The sequence below is a fragment of the Tenrec ecaudatus genome, chromosome 4 (assembly GCF_050624435.1).
Source record: "Tenrec ecaudatus isolate mTenEca1 chromosome 4, mTenEca1.hap1, whole genome shotgun sequence".
Classification (NCBI taxonomy): Eukaryota; Metazoa; Chordata; class Mammalia; order Afrosoricida; family Tenrecidae; genus Tenrec; species Tenrec ecaudatus.
Genome location: NC_134533.1, coordinates 66,169,349 through 66,184,679, shown reverse-complemented (window position 1 = coordinate 66,184,679; position 15,331 = coordinate 66,169,349). Strand labels below are relative to the sequence as shown.

General features: G+C 40.9%; 1 protein-coding gene across 1 annotated transcript; it reads left to right on the top strand.

The window, feature by feature from the left end:
• Positions 1-8,308: 8,308 nt before the first annotated feature.
• Positions 8,309-9,247, top strand: LOC142446800 (olfactory receptor 51I2). The gene has a single exon (XM_075548539.1). It carries the CDS (start codon positions 8,309-8,311, stop codon positions 9,245-9,247), a length of 939 nt encoding a protein of 312 aa, XP_075404654.1.
• The last annotated feature ends 6,084 nt before the right edge of the window (positions 9,248-15,331 follow it).

Genomic DNA, 15,331 nt, shown 5'->3' with positions numbered 1-15,331 from the left:
ATTATTGATTGAAATATTTGGAGGGAAGTGTATTGATGTCTACAACTTACTCTGAAAGGCACTCTAAAGATAAGATAGGCTCTTCCCAGCCAGTGCCCAGCGATGGACATCTCCCAGGCACGAGTGGCACAAGACCGGGGTCAAGAGAAATGCCTAGCACAAGAAGTGGAAGTGTGAGCTGGGACACCCTGCTGTCAAAACTGAGAGTGCTCCCTCCCCCTGTGCCAAATGCACACCGCTGGTGGGAGAGGAGGCGGCAAGTACAGCGCTCTGAGGCTGGCGGTGGGAAACTTATCTTGGGGCTCTGAGTGCTATGCTTAAAAAGCAGGGATCAAGGATGTTTTCCACAATGCATCCAACACTGAGTTGTTCTGCACCAAGATGACATTGAGGAATGGCATCATGCTCACGAGTCCCGTTATGCTCTTCTCCTGGGCTGGAAGAAGGGAGCTAAACTGCCTCCTGGAGAGGATGAGATATAGTGATGACTACATAACCCCACTCAAAGGGAACACGTAACCAAATGGTAGGTGAATGGGTACATTAGATGGTGTAAGATACAGCAATGTATATATAATATATATTTATATAGATAAATATATATTTGGGCTGTTATTTGCCTGGTTTGCAGTTGGGAACCACCAGCAGCTCCTTGGGGAAAAGACTGGGCTTTCTACTCCCCTAAAGAATTACAGTCTTGGAAATCCACAGTGGGTCACTATGAGTGAGCATTGACTCCATGGTGGTGAGCTTGGTTTGAGTTTTGAGTAATATAAAATTCAAATACTATAATCTAACTAATGGATACTGGGACAGGGTTAGAGATAGAGCATTGTGATTGGTTCCCCATATCTCCCCTCACGTTCCTTTTACCCTCCTGGTATAGCTACTGTCAATATTTGTCCTGAGGGTTTATCTGTCCTGGATTCCCTGTGTTTCTAGCTCTTGTCTGTACCCATGGACATGCTTGGGTCTAGCCAGAATTTTAAGGTATATTTGTCATCATGATAGTGGGGAGGAAAAAGCATTAAAGATCTAGAGGAAAGTTGTATGTTTCATAGGTGCTACACTGCACCCTGACTGCCTCATCTCCTCACCACGTCCCTCCTGTAAGGGGATGTCCAGTTCCCCACAGATGGGCTTGTCCACTCTGCACTCCCCTTAATTCACAATGATATGAATTTTTGCTCTGGGTCTTTGATGCCTGATACCTGATCCTATAGAAACCTCATGCTCACACAAGCTGCTGTGCTTCTTCCATGTGGGCTTTGTTGCTTCTCGGACAGATGACCATGTGTTTATCTTCAAGCCTTTAAGATTCCAGATGCTATATCTTTTGATGGCCAAGCACCATCAGCTTTCTTCACCACATTTGTTTAAGTCAAACTGTTATAAAAATAAGGCCACCTGTTGTTTGCACCTCAAAATACTTTGGAGATGTTAATTAGCATCTAAAGATGCCTCTTTAGCACCTCAATCTCTGAATCTGGTTTTACCAAAATTGGCAAATGTGTTTGTTGAAGACCTCAGCTGACATACATTACATGGTTTATGATGTATTGTTTTAGAGCTTCAATAATCATAAGCATTTAAACAGAGATGACAGGAAATTTTCAGACATATAAATAAGGAACATAATAATTTCATAAAAAGAACAGGCTCATATGCTCATTCATTTATTGAGCACATAATGGCATATATTTTAGATTGTGTAAATATGACACTAAGAAAATCACTCAAAAACAATGCTGATGGCACTTGTATTCTAGAAAGGGTACCCTAAGATGCAAAAGAGATCACTCTCTCAAATATAATTGAAGGGGGAACATTTATTAAGTTTTAAAAAGGAAATTCAAAACAGAGACATCATCAGGTTGAGGGGAACCATTATCTCAAGGTGGTGATGGTGTGAAAGGTGTTGCAGAGATTCAGAAGCATAAAATGGACATGGTAGACAGGTACTGAACAAATTCTGTTTTTATTCTGCATTATCTAAGAAAATAGAGTAGAAACTAAGCTTCACTTTAAAAGCACGTACGGCTTGAACTTCCCCTTTGAATGCCCTCCCAGATGATATAGACTGAATAATTTAGTGCTGAATTATGGTTAGGTCTAACTAGTATTGTTATTGCATTGTTAACTCTGCCTTAAGATGAGAGGATCATCCTTGATAAAAACTAAAAGCACATAAACCCAGATTCTAAGGAGGTACCATTAGACAGTTGTTTTCTTTCAGAACATAAATTTGTGCCAGGATGTAGACTCTTTGATGCATACTGTACTCCCAGATTAGAAAGCCATTATACTCCAAAGAGAGAAACATTACATAATGAATGTTCTTACACCTAGAGAAAATGCCGATTGTCCTCCAAGATGGGAAAGCAATTAGACTCTGGGAGAGATTGTGACATAACAAATGGCCTGGTACCCAAAGAAGTGTCAAAATAGCAACTGTAGATGTATACTGGCATGGGTATTGAAAACGGAACCCTGTGATCTTCTTAATTGCTTGAAGTCATTTGTATTTTCATTAAGCAAGAGGTGTCATCTGCACATCACAGGTTAATAAGAGTCTTCCTACAATGCTAACACCACATTCTTTTTTATATAATCCAGTTCCTGGGATTATTTGCTCAGCATACAGATTGATAAAGTATACAATCCTAACACAAAACTTTCCTTCTTATTCTGTGTGAATGACTCTTCCAAGTCTGGTAAAAATATACTTTATTTTAAATGAAGGGGAGAACAGATGAGAGAGGGAGAAAATATTTCATGAATAAGCAAAACTAACCATGAATAACCTTTAAATGTGTAATAAGTTAAGATATCTAAGACTTTAAATATCAAATAGGCCCCCAAACATTATGGCAGCAGATTGGAGAACCAATTGATCATGAATATTCTTTCCCTCCATCTCTCTTCTCCCTAAAGACTGTGTCAGAACCCAGAGTTAGCAAGTGAAGGTGCAAGAGGGAAAATGGTTATAATTCTGAATGCTAAAGGTTTTATTATTCCATGATGCGGGACATTCTAATTACCCAACAGAAGATGCTTTGTTATGTGAACATGGCTGGCAAAGTTAGAGAAGAGTTTTTCATTCAAATATTAAAAAAAATAACTCCACCTCAATACATTCCAGCAGAGAAAAAAGAAACAAGAAAGTTACTTTCTGATTATGCTTCATTTGTTGGTTGGTCAGTGTGAAACTCAGCCTGAGTTCTCTCTGAGGGCAATCGAGTTCTCTCTTTTAGTGTCTGCCTGTCCTTCACTGCTAGGTTTTTGCACTGAAAGAGGATCATTCTGGAGGAGTGCTGTGTGTTTTATTAGAACTCAAGTTTTAAGCTAAAAGAACTCTTGTTTTATTCTCAGTAGTTACTGAGAACCTCTGGAGACGAAATCCTCCCTGAAGAATTTTCAGCTACAAATTCAGTGCGCATGTCTTCTCTCTATCCCCTGGGCTTAGAGTGAGATACAAAAGTGACTGTGCAGGGATTTGTTTGAGCAGCTACAGAAAAGGATCTCTTGCATCCATGTGATTTCTGGTGAGTTCCAAAACCCTGTCGGGGTGAATCAGCTCCTTGCAGCCTGCTCCAAGGAAGGGTTACGGTAGACAAGAGGAGAGAATTGTTTAGGGTGCAACTGATTGCGGGATATGGCTCGAGTGAATAAAGCAAGTGGAAAGAACCCTGATTTAGGATTATTTTTCTGGTGCTATCACTAACCAATTACTTATCTCTGGTGATTCACTACATAACTTCAGCACATTTACCAGAGTTGATCTCCCTTAAATAGCATGCTTCAAACACAAGGATTTCTTCAAATTCAAAAAGAGAGACAAGTAAAAGAGAGAGAGAAAGTATCAGGATATAGAAAAGGTTCAGAAATCTAATTGTCAACTAGTCACAACCACTCCCATGGCTCAAACTTAATAACCTGCACTTATTTTGCTTTCTTCTGTATGTATTTTAGGATGACAGAAATGCACAGGTACCCAAGAAATGACAGGAGTAAGAGAAATCTTTCAGACATAACTTTTCAAAGAGCCATGGATACTAATCGCTTCTAGCCTGTTGCGAAATGCCTTCAGCTATCGTTTTACTTTACCACACTTATTTGGCTACTGCCCCATTTCAGGGGGGAAAAATCAGTGTCCCAGTGACCATGGAGAACTGTTGTACGATCTAAAATAAAGTGTGCAGACGTGCCTTTGCAGTACCCTGGCTCATTCCAGCACCCCCAAGGGGTGATACCGAAACACGTAGCTTAAGAAAGCCTGTGTTCCAGGAGCAGAGGAAACTGAGTTCAGCCATGGAGATGGCTTACCTGTCACACCATCCTCTCCACATAAGTCTCCACTTTTAACTACGCACTCTCTTTTTCAGTGATACTCAGAACTCTGCATCCAGAAATGCATAGATCTAGTTTCCTCTTTGCTTACCTCTACATTCCCAATCCTACCCCAGTCATGCCTTAACAATGTCAATAAGAAGCTAAGGTGTCTTACAGAGCTCCGTTAAAATTGAGGCTTTATTATCAACTCACTATGAATGAGGAGGAAAGCGGAACCCACTGGGCCTCAGTTTTCAAATCTGCTGCAGGTTAGATGAATAACAGATGCAAAGTTTCTTGCAGTGTGTCTGGCACATAGAAGACACTCAGTAAGTATTCACAACAGTTTTCTGTATTTTTTCACTTCAAAACAAATAATACATAATGTTACTTGTCTGGATATGGGGACAGGTAGGATTCCACAATTTTTTTTGTCACTCCATCGTTCAGTCATATCAAACAGAATTGTACAGTTGCTATCACAATCAGTTTCCACACATTGCTTTTCTACGTGGGCTCATTGACATCATCTCCTTTTCACTGACCCACAGCACCACTGTATCCCCCTCTCCCTGCAATCTTTGTTCTACTTGGTGTCACTATAAATCCATCAATCCTGGGTTTCATATACCAAAAAAGGGAAAAGCAGATAACAACTTCAAAAGGGTCACCTCCGATGACATAACATCTCTGAGATACCCTAATATAAATAAACAAATCAAACAACACAAAAGTACATCAAATTTTGGATACCACATCCAGTCGAGCCCACATCATAGAGGGGTTTACTGAGAAAGTTTTAACTGTTCAAGTCAGATTCGTGCCTTTGGTCTTCAATACTTGGGTCTCTCCCAAGCACTCTTTAGTGACCCTTCCCTCCACCCCTCAGGGCTAGATAGGGGAGTTCTCTGGGGACTTCATTCCTGTGTTGTTCCACAAATGAATCTTGGGTTCCCACTGTCATCCATCGCCTTCAGCACATCGGATTCTCAGAATGTCGACTCTGATACTGATCCCTCCTTTGACTTCACATCATATTCATTACAGTCCTTCGGTGACTGATGATGGTTTGCTTCTTCCCCTTACTTAACACCTCACTTCGATGGCTGCTTCTTGGGAGACAGCCTTTATGATCCCGGATGCTATTTTATCTGACAGCTGGGCATTCTTCACCACACTTCGCTCTACCACCCATATCTTCTGTGTTCCCTTCCCGAGGGCAAGTATTGAGCTCAGACATGATGTAAGAACTAATCGTCCTTAAATTGGAACTAGGATTTAATGCAAACCCAAAATCCATTTCTGGATATATGCCTTTTCCTTTAATTTCTTTGTTAAAATTTTTGTTGGTACTTGGGAGTTAATACATTTGTCCTATCGTAACATAGTTCAATCACATCAAGCATAATTTTATGATCAGTGGGGAGATAAAAGGGAGACAATGTATAGGAGTCCCAGAAGGAAACATATTCAGAGACTGATTGTGGAAGTAAATGTTCAATTCTGATTCCATACCTTTCTGACCTCATCACTGAGCCTCCATTCCACAAATACTAAACACTACAATCTTCGGATCCAGTACAACTTTAGCTCAACCTGGGACAGAAGCTTGCTTTTCATACTCATTTCTTCTTCCTTCTATTTCTTTTCCCTTGACTTCATCTCCATTCTGCCTTTAAGCTTTTGACCCCCTTTTGTGAGACTCTCTGCTAAGCACGGAAACAAAGACAGGTTGACCAATTCTGGATCACAGACTCATCATCCTGGAAGGAAGGGAGGGAGGGAGGGAGGCAGACTCAGGCCAAGCTCTAAAGCCAGAAGAGGTGTGGGGTTAGTGAAACAAATCCAATAACAATCAGGTGTAAGAAAGAGTTTCATGAAGCAATTACATATCAAGAAAACAGGCCACTCCAGTCCATGTCAAGTCCACAGTCTGACTCTAGTCCATAAGCCCTTGCTCTGACTCATCCAGCCACATGCAGGGCTGTAAGAGTGCAGGGAGGTCACAGGCCAGGGCGTGCACAGTTGTGGAGACATGGCAGGATTCCAGCAGCTTTAAGAGTGGCCGGCAAACCTGAAGGTAAAGAGAGAGAACGGGAGGTTCCCTGGGCCCTCCTCATGAGAAGACCATGCCCAGAAGGGGCACCATCAAACGGTGACCCTATTGACAGGTTGAATATAACCCTACACTTTCATGTCTTCACATGGACATGAAATTATGTAACTACCAAAGTATATTCAATATAACACCAAAGGGTAACCACTGACCTGCTTGGTATCATAGAAGGACCTTAGTTCTGCATTGCCCGAAGAAATCAAGATTTGACCCGAGTGTGATAACACTACATTGTACATCATTCCAACCTAGGTACGGCCTCCAGATGCCTAAGACTCTCATGGCCCCTTCCTCCTTCACATCGAGAAGTCAGAACTCTGAAGATGAGCTTTGACGTTGCTGTGTTAGGGTTTAGAGAGGAAGAAGAAAGAGAAAATATTGTTGTGTCACTATTTCTAAGGTGCCTACTTCGAAATGGGCACCTTAAAGTCCAAAATACATCTGCCAGGTGAAAATATGGAGCTTTTTGGGCATGATATTTATCCACCATGAGATACTGAGCATGAAAGAACTAAATGCATCCAAATAACAGGTTATAATTAATATCATCATTTTGACTGAACTGACTGTATGTTAGCTTCCAAAATGTGAGTAAATAATGTGAGTGCGACATAGAAAATACTGTGATTGAATACAGTCACGCGGATGGAAGAAAAGCCAAAGTGGGTGAGTTGGACAATAGTGATGGGTGTGCGTGAGTCTATGAGTGTGTGTCTAGGTGAGTTCCAGGAGTGTTCAAATTAGCATGCAGACCTGAATGTGAAGCATATATACATATTACCTTGTGTTAATGTGGACTGCAGTGATGGACACGAGTGGACACGTGCATATCATAAGCTCAAGAGGGAATATATGAAGGAATGTCTACAGGATGGTAAGAGTATGAGAAAGAAATAAAGCGACTGGGCAATTTTTGTGTAAGGTGTCAATGGCAATTGCAAAGGTGAATGAATGTGTGCATATGAATAATGGATGTTTTGTGAGTAGTATGATTGTGTAAGTGTGTGAAAGGTAATATGTGGAGTCCAAAGATGTGAAAGTTTGCATATTGAGTAATTCCCTCCCAGTGGAAAGTATACAGATAGGAAATTTGGGAGAGAATTCACATTTTCTCCAAAAATATAAATAGCTTTGTGTATTAGTTTTCACAGTTATATGGTATATTTGTTGCATGTGTGTCTATGTAGCAACTCTAGAAATTTAAAAATTATATCCAGTAAAGAGAAAAAGTGATATCCAGGGCAGTCATTCATCTCCATACCCCAATCCAACTACTATTCCCAGTCCTGACCAAATACACACCATCATTCAAACTCGTTTTCAGAAATGGTTCCAGTAATTGAGGACATTTGAATTTAATGATATATCAAGGAAATAATCAAATTTATATTAATCCATTTATAATACAAATATCTGAATCCCTGTAATATCAACCCACAAATTTTAATGAACATATTTCTGTTGAATGATAACGCTCTAAAATACATTTTAAATGTGCATAATACTATTAATACTTTTTCCTTTAATTAATCAATATATTGGAAGTTTCTGGCCATGGTTTCCTTCTTTCACAATACAAAGGGGGAATATTAAGGCAGCTTGTGGCCTAACAATCATACAATATGGAAAAGAATTTGGCCTGCATTTTCCTAAAACAAGGGCGTTCATGAATGTATTCTTCCCAAATGTGTAGATGTTATCTGCTGTGTCTCTGATTCCCTGGTTTCTTCTCCTCCAGTAAGCACAAGTCACCAAATTCTTCAAGTTTCCAAGTTTTGGGAAAATTTTAAACACAACTCCGAAGTTTCCAAGCCAAGTCAAGTGGTCTGACATTGAAAAGTAACCTGGCTTTCTCCTCCCATGGGCTTGTTCAATGTTACTCACCCTGCTTCCTTCTTCCTCACTGGCCTGCCTGGTCTAGAGAGCTTTAACTCCTGGCTGGCGGGACCCCTCTGTGCCATGTACACTGTGGTCCTTGGGGGCAACACAATGATCCTGCATGCTGTTCGAGTAGAGCCCAGCCTCCATCAACCCATGTACTATTTCCTGTCTTTGCTGTCCTTTAGTGATGTGGCCATGTCAATGGCTACACTACCCACTGTTCTGAGAACCTTCTGCCTCGATGCCCGTAGCATTCCTTTTGATGCGTGCCTAATTCAGATGTTTTTCATACATTCGTTCTCCATGATGGAGTCTGGAATTCTCCTGGCCATGAGCTTTGATCGCTATGTAGCCATCTGCCACCCCTTGCACTATGCCACGGTGCTCACCAACGAAATCATTGCTGGAATGGGCTGTGCTGTGACTGTCCGGAGTTTTATCACCCTCTTCCCGCTTCCCTTTCTCATCAAAAGGCTGCCAATCTGCAAATCCAATGTTCTTTCCCATTCCTACTGCTTGCATCCAGACATGATGAAGCTGGCCTGTGCTGACATCACCATCAATAGCATTTATGGGCTCTTTGTGCTCATATCCACTTTTGGCATGGACCTGCTTTTTATATTCCTCTCCTATGTGCTTATTTTGCGCTCTGTTATGGCCATTGCTTCCAGTGAAGAACGTCTCAAAGCTCTCAATACCTGTGTGTCACACATTTTAGCGGTACTTGCATTTTATGTGCCAATGATTGGGGTATCCATTGTGCACCGATTTGGGAAGCATGCCCCACGCTACATCCATGTCCTCATGTCAAATGTCTACCTCTTTGTGCCTCCTGTACTCAACCCTCTCATTTATAGTGTCAAAACAAAGGAGATCCGCCGTGCCATCGTCCGCATGTGTCAGCGCATGAAAATGTGACTTTCACATTTGACTGTAGGGCCTGCTGTTCACCGTGACCATGGGCCATTGTTAGTGGAATCATCGTCATTCCCATGATCACCATCTATAAAATAGATAAATATTGGAGAAACAGTAAAAGCCAGGGAATGGTACTAAAAACCTAAGAAAACAAGAAATTCAAATGAGTGGTACTTTCAATACACCCCAATGGCACCTATAGAAAGATACACAGTGGACGTTATTAAGTGATTAGGAAAAGTTATACACAAAAAGTCTAGTCTGAGCTAATTGTCATTTACTGAATATATAAATGTCACCAATATAAAAATCATTAATGTGTTGAGTGCTTAAATGTCTCAGGTTCTTTTCCAAATTACGTCTGTATTTAGTAGTTGATTGAATGAATATAACAAGCTTGAAACACACAGAATTGAGTAAACTTTCCAGGGCTACCATGAGATCTGGATCAGATTCAATGCTGGCATAGCTCATCTTTCCACATAACAACTTAAAATACTATCTCACTTTCTCATTGGTGTAGCTCTCAGTTTTACTATTGTTGCTCTTGTTTTTATGAGCATTGTCATACTCAGATCCCCGTAAGCTGCTGTAAATTGACATAATAAAATTATGACACTCTCTCAGAGATCTTCATAAAATGTATGAAAACACATATGACCCAAAAAAAACTGATCGATATAAAATCTAAAGGAAGATATTGATTCCTCTCTGCTTCTTCTACTTGTCCCCAGATCAATGATCCATCTTCCCTAAAGAAGCCGTGTTCAGTATCTTCTAGCCATACGCTCTTTTCTTTCTCACTCTCAATGTACAGAGGTCATAATTTCCCTTTCTCCTCCTCTCCTGACAACTTAATTTTCCCTCACACAGTGACATCATAAAAAAACGTCTGGAATTATGTTCTCTTAGCAAAATAGGCTACATTTATTAGGATGTTTCTTTTGAGGAACTTATTGGGTGATGGCAAAACCCAGTGGGAGAAAGTTAATATTGACTAGGGATACTGGCAGTATTTGGAATCTAATGTCAATAAATACCCAAATAATCAAAATATCAATACATCGTAAAAAGACATAATACATATGCCACTAGTCCAAAAACTGATTTGCTAGCATAATCCACTCTGAACTCTTGTGGACAATAAGAAAAATGTCTAGTGGTCTGGAAAGAGGGCTGCTAGGAGTCAGGTTCGACTCAACGGCAGTGAGTTTGAGAGAGTAGAGTCTACGCTGTCATTTTAATGACTTGTTTTTGAACTTCTCATGCCTATTTCCATTGACACCTCACGATCACACAGGCTGCTGTGCTTCTTCCATGTGGGCTTTGTTGCTTCCCTGCTAGATGGCTGCTTATTTAACTTCCATCTTGTAAGACTCCAGATGCTATAAAAAGAAATTCTTTTAATCAAACGTTTTACTTCAAAATTTGATAGTGTAACAAATCAGAGAATTTTTTTAAAGCAGAAAAGTATGAGCTTCCTAAAAGAGCCTCGGGCTCCTCTCCACTTGTATTCCTCCTTCCCAGTCATTCAACAAGAACCCCAGAAACACATGGCATAAGGGATCAGCTGCGAAGGGAAAGGTCAACAGGTTGAACGCACCAAGTGTTTCATGGGGAAAGACAAAGCAATCTGCTGCCACGGAGATCCCGCCTTGCAAACTTATGGGGAGTTTGACACCATGAGAAAATGCTGCAGATAGTCCTCTGCATGGGAAAACAATTGGACTCTGAGAAACATTGTGATTAGACAAATGTGCTGGTGATCAAAGTAGTAGAAAAGTCTAGGCTGTTTGAAAAGAGACAAGGCAGTCTGGGAGATTTTCCCTCATTGACCCCCCAGATCTGTTAGTAGATGCATAACCCCCCTCCTTCACACCCCTGCCTCTGTGATTGATGGAAGTGGCCTGTCGTTGAACATTTAACGTGGGTGCATTTTGAGCTTCATGGCAAAAGCCTGGAGGAATACAAGGAGGCTTCGAACAATTGGTAAGGATTTGTCATTGTCGGGGGCCATCTAGTCAGTTCTGACCCATAGTTCCTTCTGCACAAGAAAGTAAAAGACTGCCCCGTCCTACACCATTATCATGGTTTTCTTCCTTCGCTTCACCTCATTGTGGCAGCCACAGAATCAATCCATCCCTCTCTTCCTGCCCCTCTTTTTTGCCAAACATGATGTCCTTTTCCAGGAATGGGTCTCTCGTGACATCATGTGTAACATATGTAAGACAGAAGTCTTGTCATCCTTAACAGGAAGGAGCACTCTAGGCATACTGCTTCCTCGACAGACTGGTTTGTTCTTTCAGCAATCCATGGAACACTCGATATTCTTGTCCAGCACCATATGCAAATGCATCAGCTCTTCTTAAGTCTTCTTATTCAATGTCCAAAGTCCACACTCATAGGAGGTAATGGAAAATACCATGCCATGGTCAGGTGCACCTTCATCCTCCTTGCTCGTCCATACCCTAAAAAAACCTTTGATCTCTGGACTGCTGCTTCCATAAACACTGACTGAATCCCTGCAAGTCAAAATCCTCGATAACTTCAACCTTTGTGCCATTGATCATGGCGTTAACTGTTGGTCTAGTTGTGAGAAGTTTGGTCTCATTTACATCAGTTGTCATCAATCCTGAAGATTGAAATTCTTGATCTTCATCATCAAGTACCTCAAGGCCTCTCTTTCAGCAAGCAAGTTTGTGTCATCTGAAGATTGTAGATTGTTAATAAACCTTCCTGCAGTTCTGAGGCCACATTTGCCTTCATATAAGCCAGTTTCTCTCTGTTCTCAGCATACAGATTGGATCATACGGTGAGAACATATAACTAATGCGCACCTTTCCTGATTTTAAATCACGCAGGATTCCCTTGTTCCATTCACACAACTGCCTCGTGATTCATGTAAAATTTCCACAAGGACACAATGAAGTGTCCTAGAATTCCCATTCTTCTCAAGGTTCTCCATAGTTTATTATGATGCTCACAGTCAACTCCCCGGGCATAATCAATAAAACGCACATAAACGTCTCCGTTGCTTTCAGCAAATCCATCTGACATCAGCAAGGATGTCCCTTGCCCCATTTCCTCTTCTGAATCCAGTCTGAACTTCTGGCAGCTCCCTGTCAATGTACTGCAGCAGCTGTTGTTGGATGAACTTAAGGAAAATTTACTTTCACGTCATATCAGTGACATTGTTTACTAATTGAGCATTTTGTTGGGTCACCTTTCTTTGGAATGGGCACATGAATCTCTTCCAGTTAGTTGGCCAAGTGCCTGTCTTCCAAATGTCCTGGTAGAGACAAGTGAGTGCTTTTGATCCTCCATCAGTTTGCTGAAACATTTCAATTTGCATTCATTCCATTAATTCCTGGAGCCTTTTTTTTTTTTTTTTGCCTAAACCTTTCAGAGAAGTTTGAACTTCTTCCTTTAGCCCCTCTAGTCCTTGCTTATATGTTGCCCCCTGAAATGGTGGAATGTTGACTAGTTCTTTTTGTACAGTGACTGCGCATTCTTTCCACCTTCTTTGGATGCATTTTGGAACATTCAATATTTCATCCATAGAATAGTTCAGTAATGCAACTTGAAGCTTCAATTTTTTTCTCAAGTTCTTTCCATTTTAGATATGCTCAGCATGTTCGTCCCTATTGTTTTGCTAATTCTACGTCTTTGCACATTTCATTATAATATTTGGCTTTGTTTTCTGGAGCTGCCCTTTGAAATTTTTATTCCGCTCTTGGAATTCATCCTTTCTTCCCTTGCTTTAGCTTCTCCATGATTATAAGCAAGTTTCAGAGTCTCTTCTGACATTCACTTTGATTTTTTTTCCCTCCTCTCTTTTTAATAACCTGTAGCTTTCTCCATGGATGGTGTTCTTAATGTCCTTCCACAGCTCATCAGGCCCTCTGTTCTTCGTGTTCAATGTCTTACACTTGTGCTTGAGATGTTCTCAAATTCCAGGACATATTTTGGCTCTTGTGGACTTGTTTCGTTTATCTTCATCCTTATTCTAGATTTACATGTTAGAAATTGACGGTCTCTTCCATAGTCAGCCCCTGGTCTGGTTTTAGCTGCTGATACCGAGCTTCTCCAGCATCTCTTCCCATAGATTCAGCCAATTTGATTTCTGTGTATCCCACCCAGAGAAAGATTGCTACAAGTCAGAATCACCTCAATGGCAGTGGGTTTATGGACCAGGCCTCTGGCCAGGGCTAACTGTCAACCTCAATAACTAAATACCAAATTTTTTAAAAGCCCAGCCTTACATCAGTGAAATGGTTCCATATACAATCAGCTTTGATAGATGCATTGCTGGTGCGGCAACAGTTCAATTGGCCAGAAGTGTTTGCCACTCAACACTGAACTGCAAAATAAGAAGCAGGGCCGGGGGATCATGAGTCTGTTCTTAAATTAGAGTTTTTACAGCAAAGGTATTCTCTCAGCAGGAGAATGCCCTACTCTCTCACTAACTAGACATATTTTCTAACTATACTGATAACACTTTGCACACAGGGCCCTCCATTGTTCTATTTTATTCTTGGATTAGAAGTTAGTTTGTTTTTATAGAAATCCAGTGGATTAGTGCACGTAGGTGACTCTCTGATCACCTAATTGTTGAGAACATGATTTGACAGTAGGCTGGTTCTTGAAAAATTGTGCTCAGCTAGCCGATGCCTTCCAGGAAATTGAGTGGATTATGGGATACCAAATCATTTTATATTTCTTAGAAATGGTAAAGAACATATTAAAGGTAGCAGTTATTTTGTCAAATCTCATTTTACTAAGTTAAAAAAACTCCTCAAGCATCACTGCCAAGCAATTATTCTTTTGGGGGAGGAAGATGGACAGACAAGGTGTCCAATTGGCACATTGACAAGAACTGGTTTATGGCAGTTAGAGATTTGATTCACTTGATGGTTCCTGAGTGGAGGGTGGGGTAGAGTTCAATGTGTCAATGGGGTGGTAGCCTGATGACCTCTCCTTGGGAGCGTAGCCTTTGTATAAGAGAGTGATTGAGCAGAGATGATTCCTCTTTCTCCCCTGAGCCTTACTGCTTTCTAGCACACTGTCTGCCTCTAAGGGCAGCCTCCTGTGGGCCGCTGATCCTTGGAGCCAACCTTCCAATTGTCTATGTCTGCCATATTCCAAATGATCTTGGATTCACTCAACTTGACACCCACTGGCCTGTGATCTCCCTGCTTCCTGCTTTACCTTTTGGCATCATTTGCCTGCAGTTACATGATCCTGAGGATGGAGAATCCCGGTTAACATCAGACCTATGAACTTTAATTGAACTGGACTGGGATGCCTTCTTGATAGGAAAGACTTCTTACTTGTCACTGGTTTTGTTTATCTAGATAACCCAGCCTAGCACAGCAGGTTATCACAAACCAGGAGCAGAAATCACTAAGAATATAGTCAATTGTCCATAGCACTGTCTCTCCTCAATCAGCAGCTACATCTTTCTCTCTGGTCCTTAGCCTCTCAGCCACATAGACCTTTCATCTATGCCTACCTGGGGCAAGAAGCTCACCTACTGCTCTTCCTTACAGTCTCATAGTCTGGGTGCTGTTCCTCTGTCTCGTGGTCTCATTACTTCAGTCTCTGGTCGCAGCAGGGCATGGCCTCTGTTGTTTCCACCACATTAAGCAAGGAGGGATCTCAAAAGTGGTTTCTTGGTGACTCTTCTTCCTTGATGACCTTGGGAGTTGTCTGTGCCCCTGATTCTGAGATGGTTCTCTTATACACAGGGGAATAGCAAAACTGTCCAATTGCGAAGTTAGAGTTCTCTACATTTTATTTGCATAGTCCCATTTGGTGGGCCTTATATAGAAATGGATAGAAGAGCCAAAGTAATAAAATTCACTTAACCACAGTGATATTCATATTATAATACAAAATATTTTCTCATATTTTTTCTTTATCCTAAATAGAAGATATGTTCGTCAAACATATTTAAGAAAACAAATGATCTATTCAGTGATCCTTATGTGGAATTAACATCTTCCCTATTATATTCCACTAATATTGCAGAAGGCCCAAACACTTTTTAAACAGGAAGCTGAATCCCTAGCTAAATGATTCTGT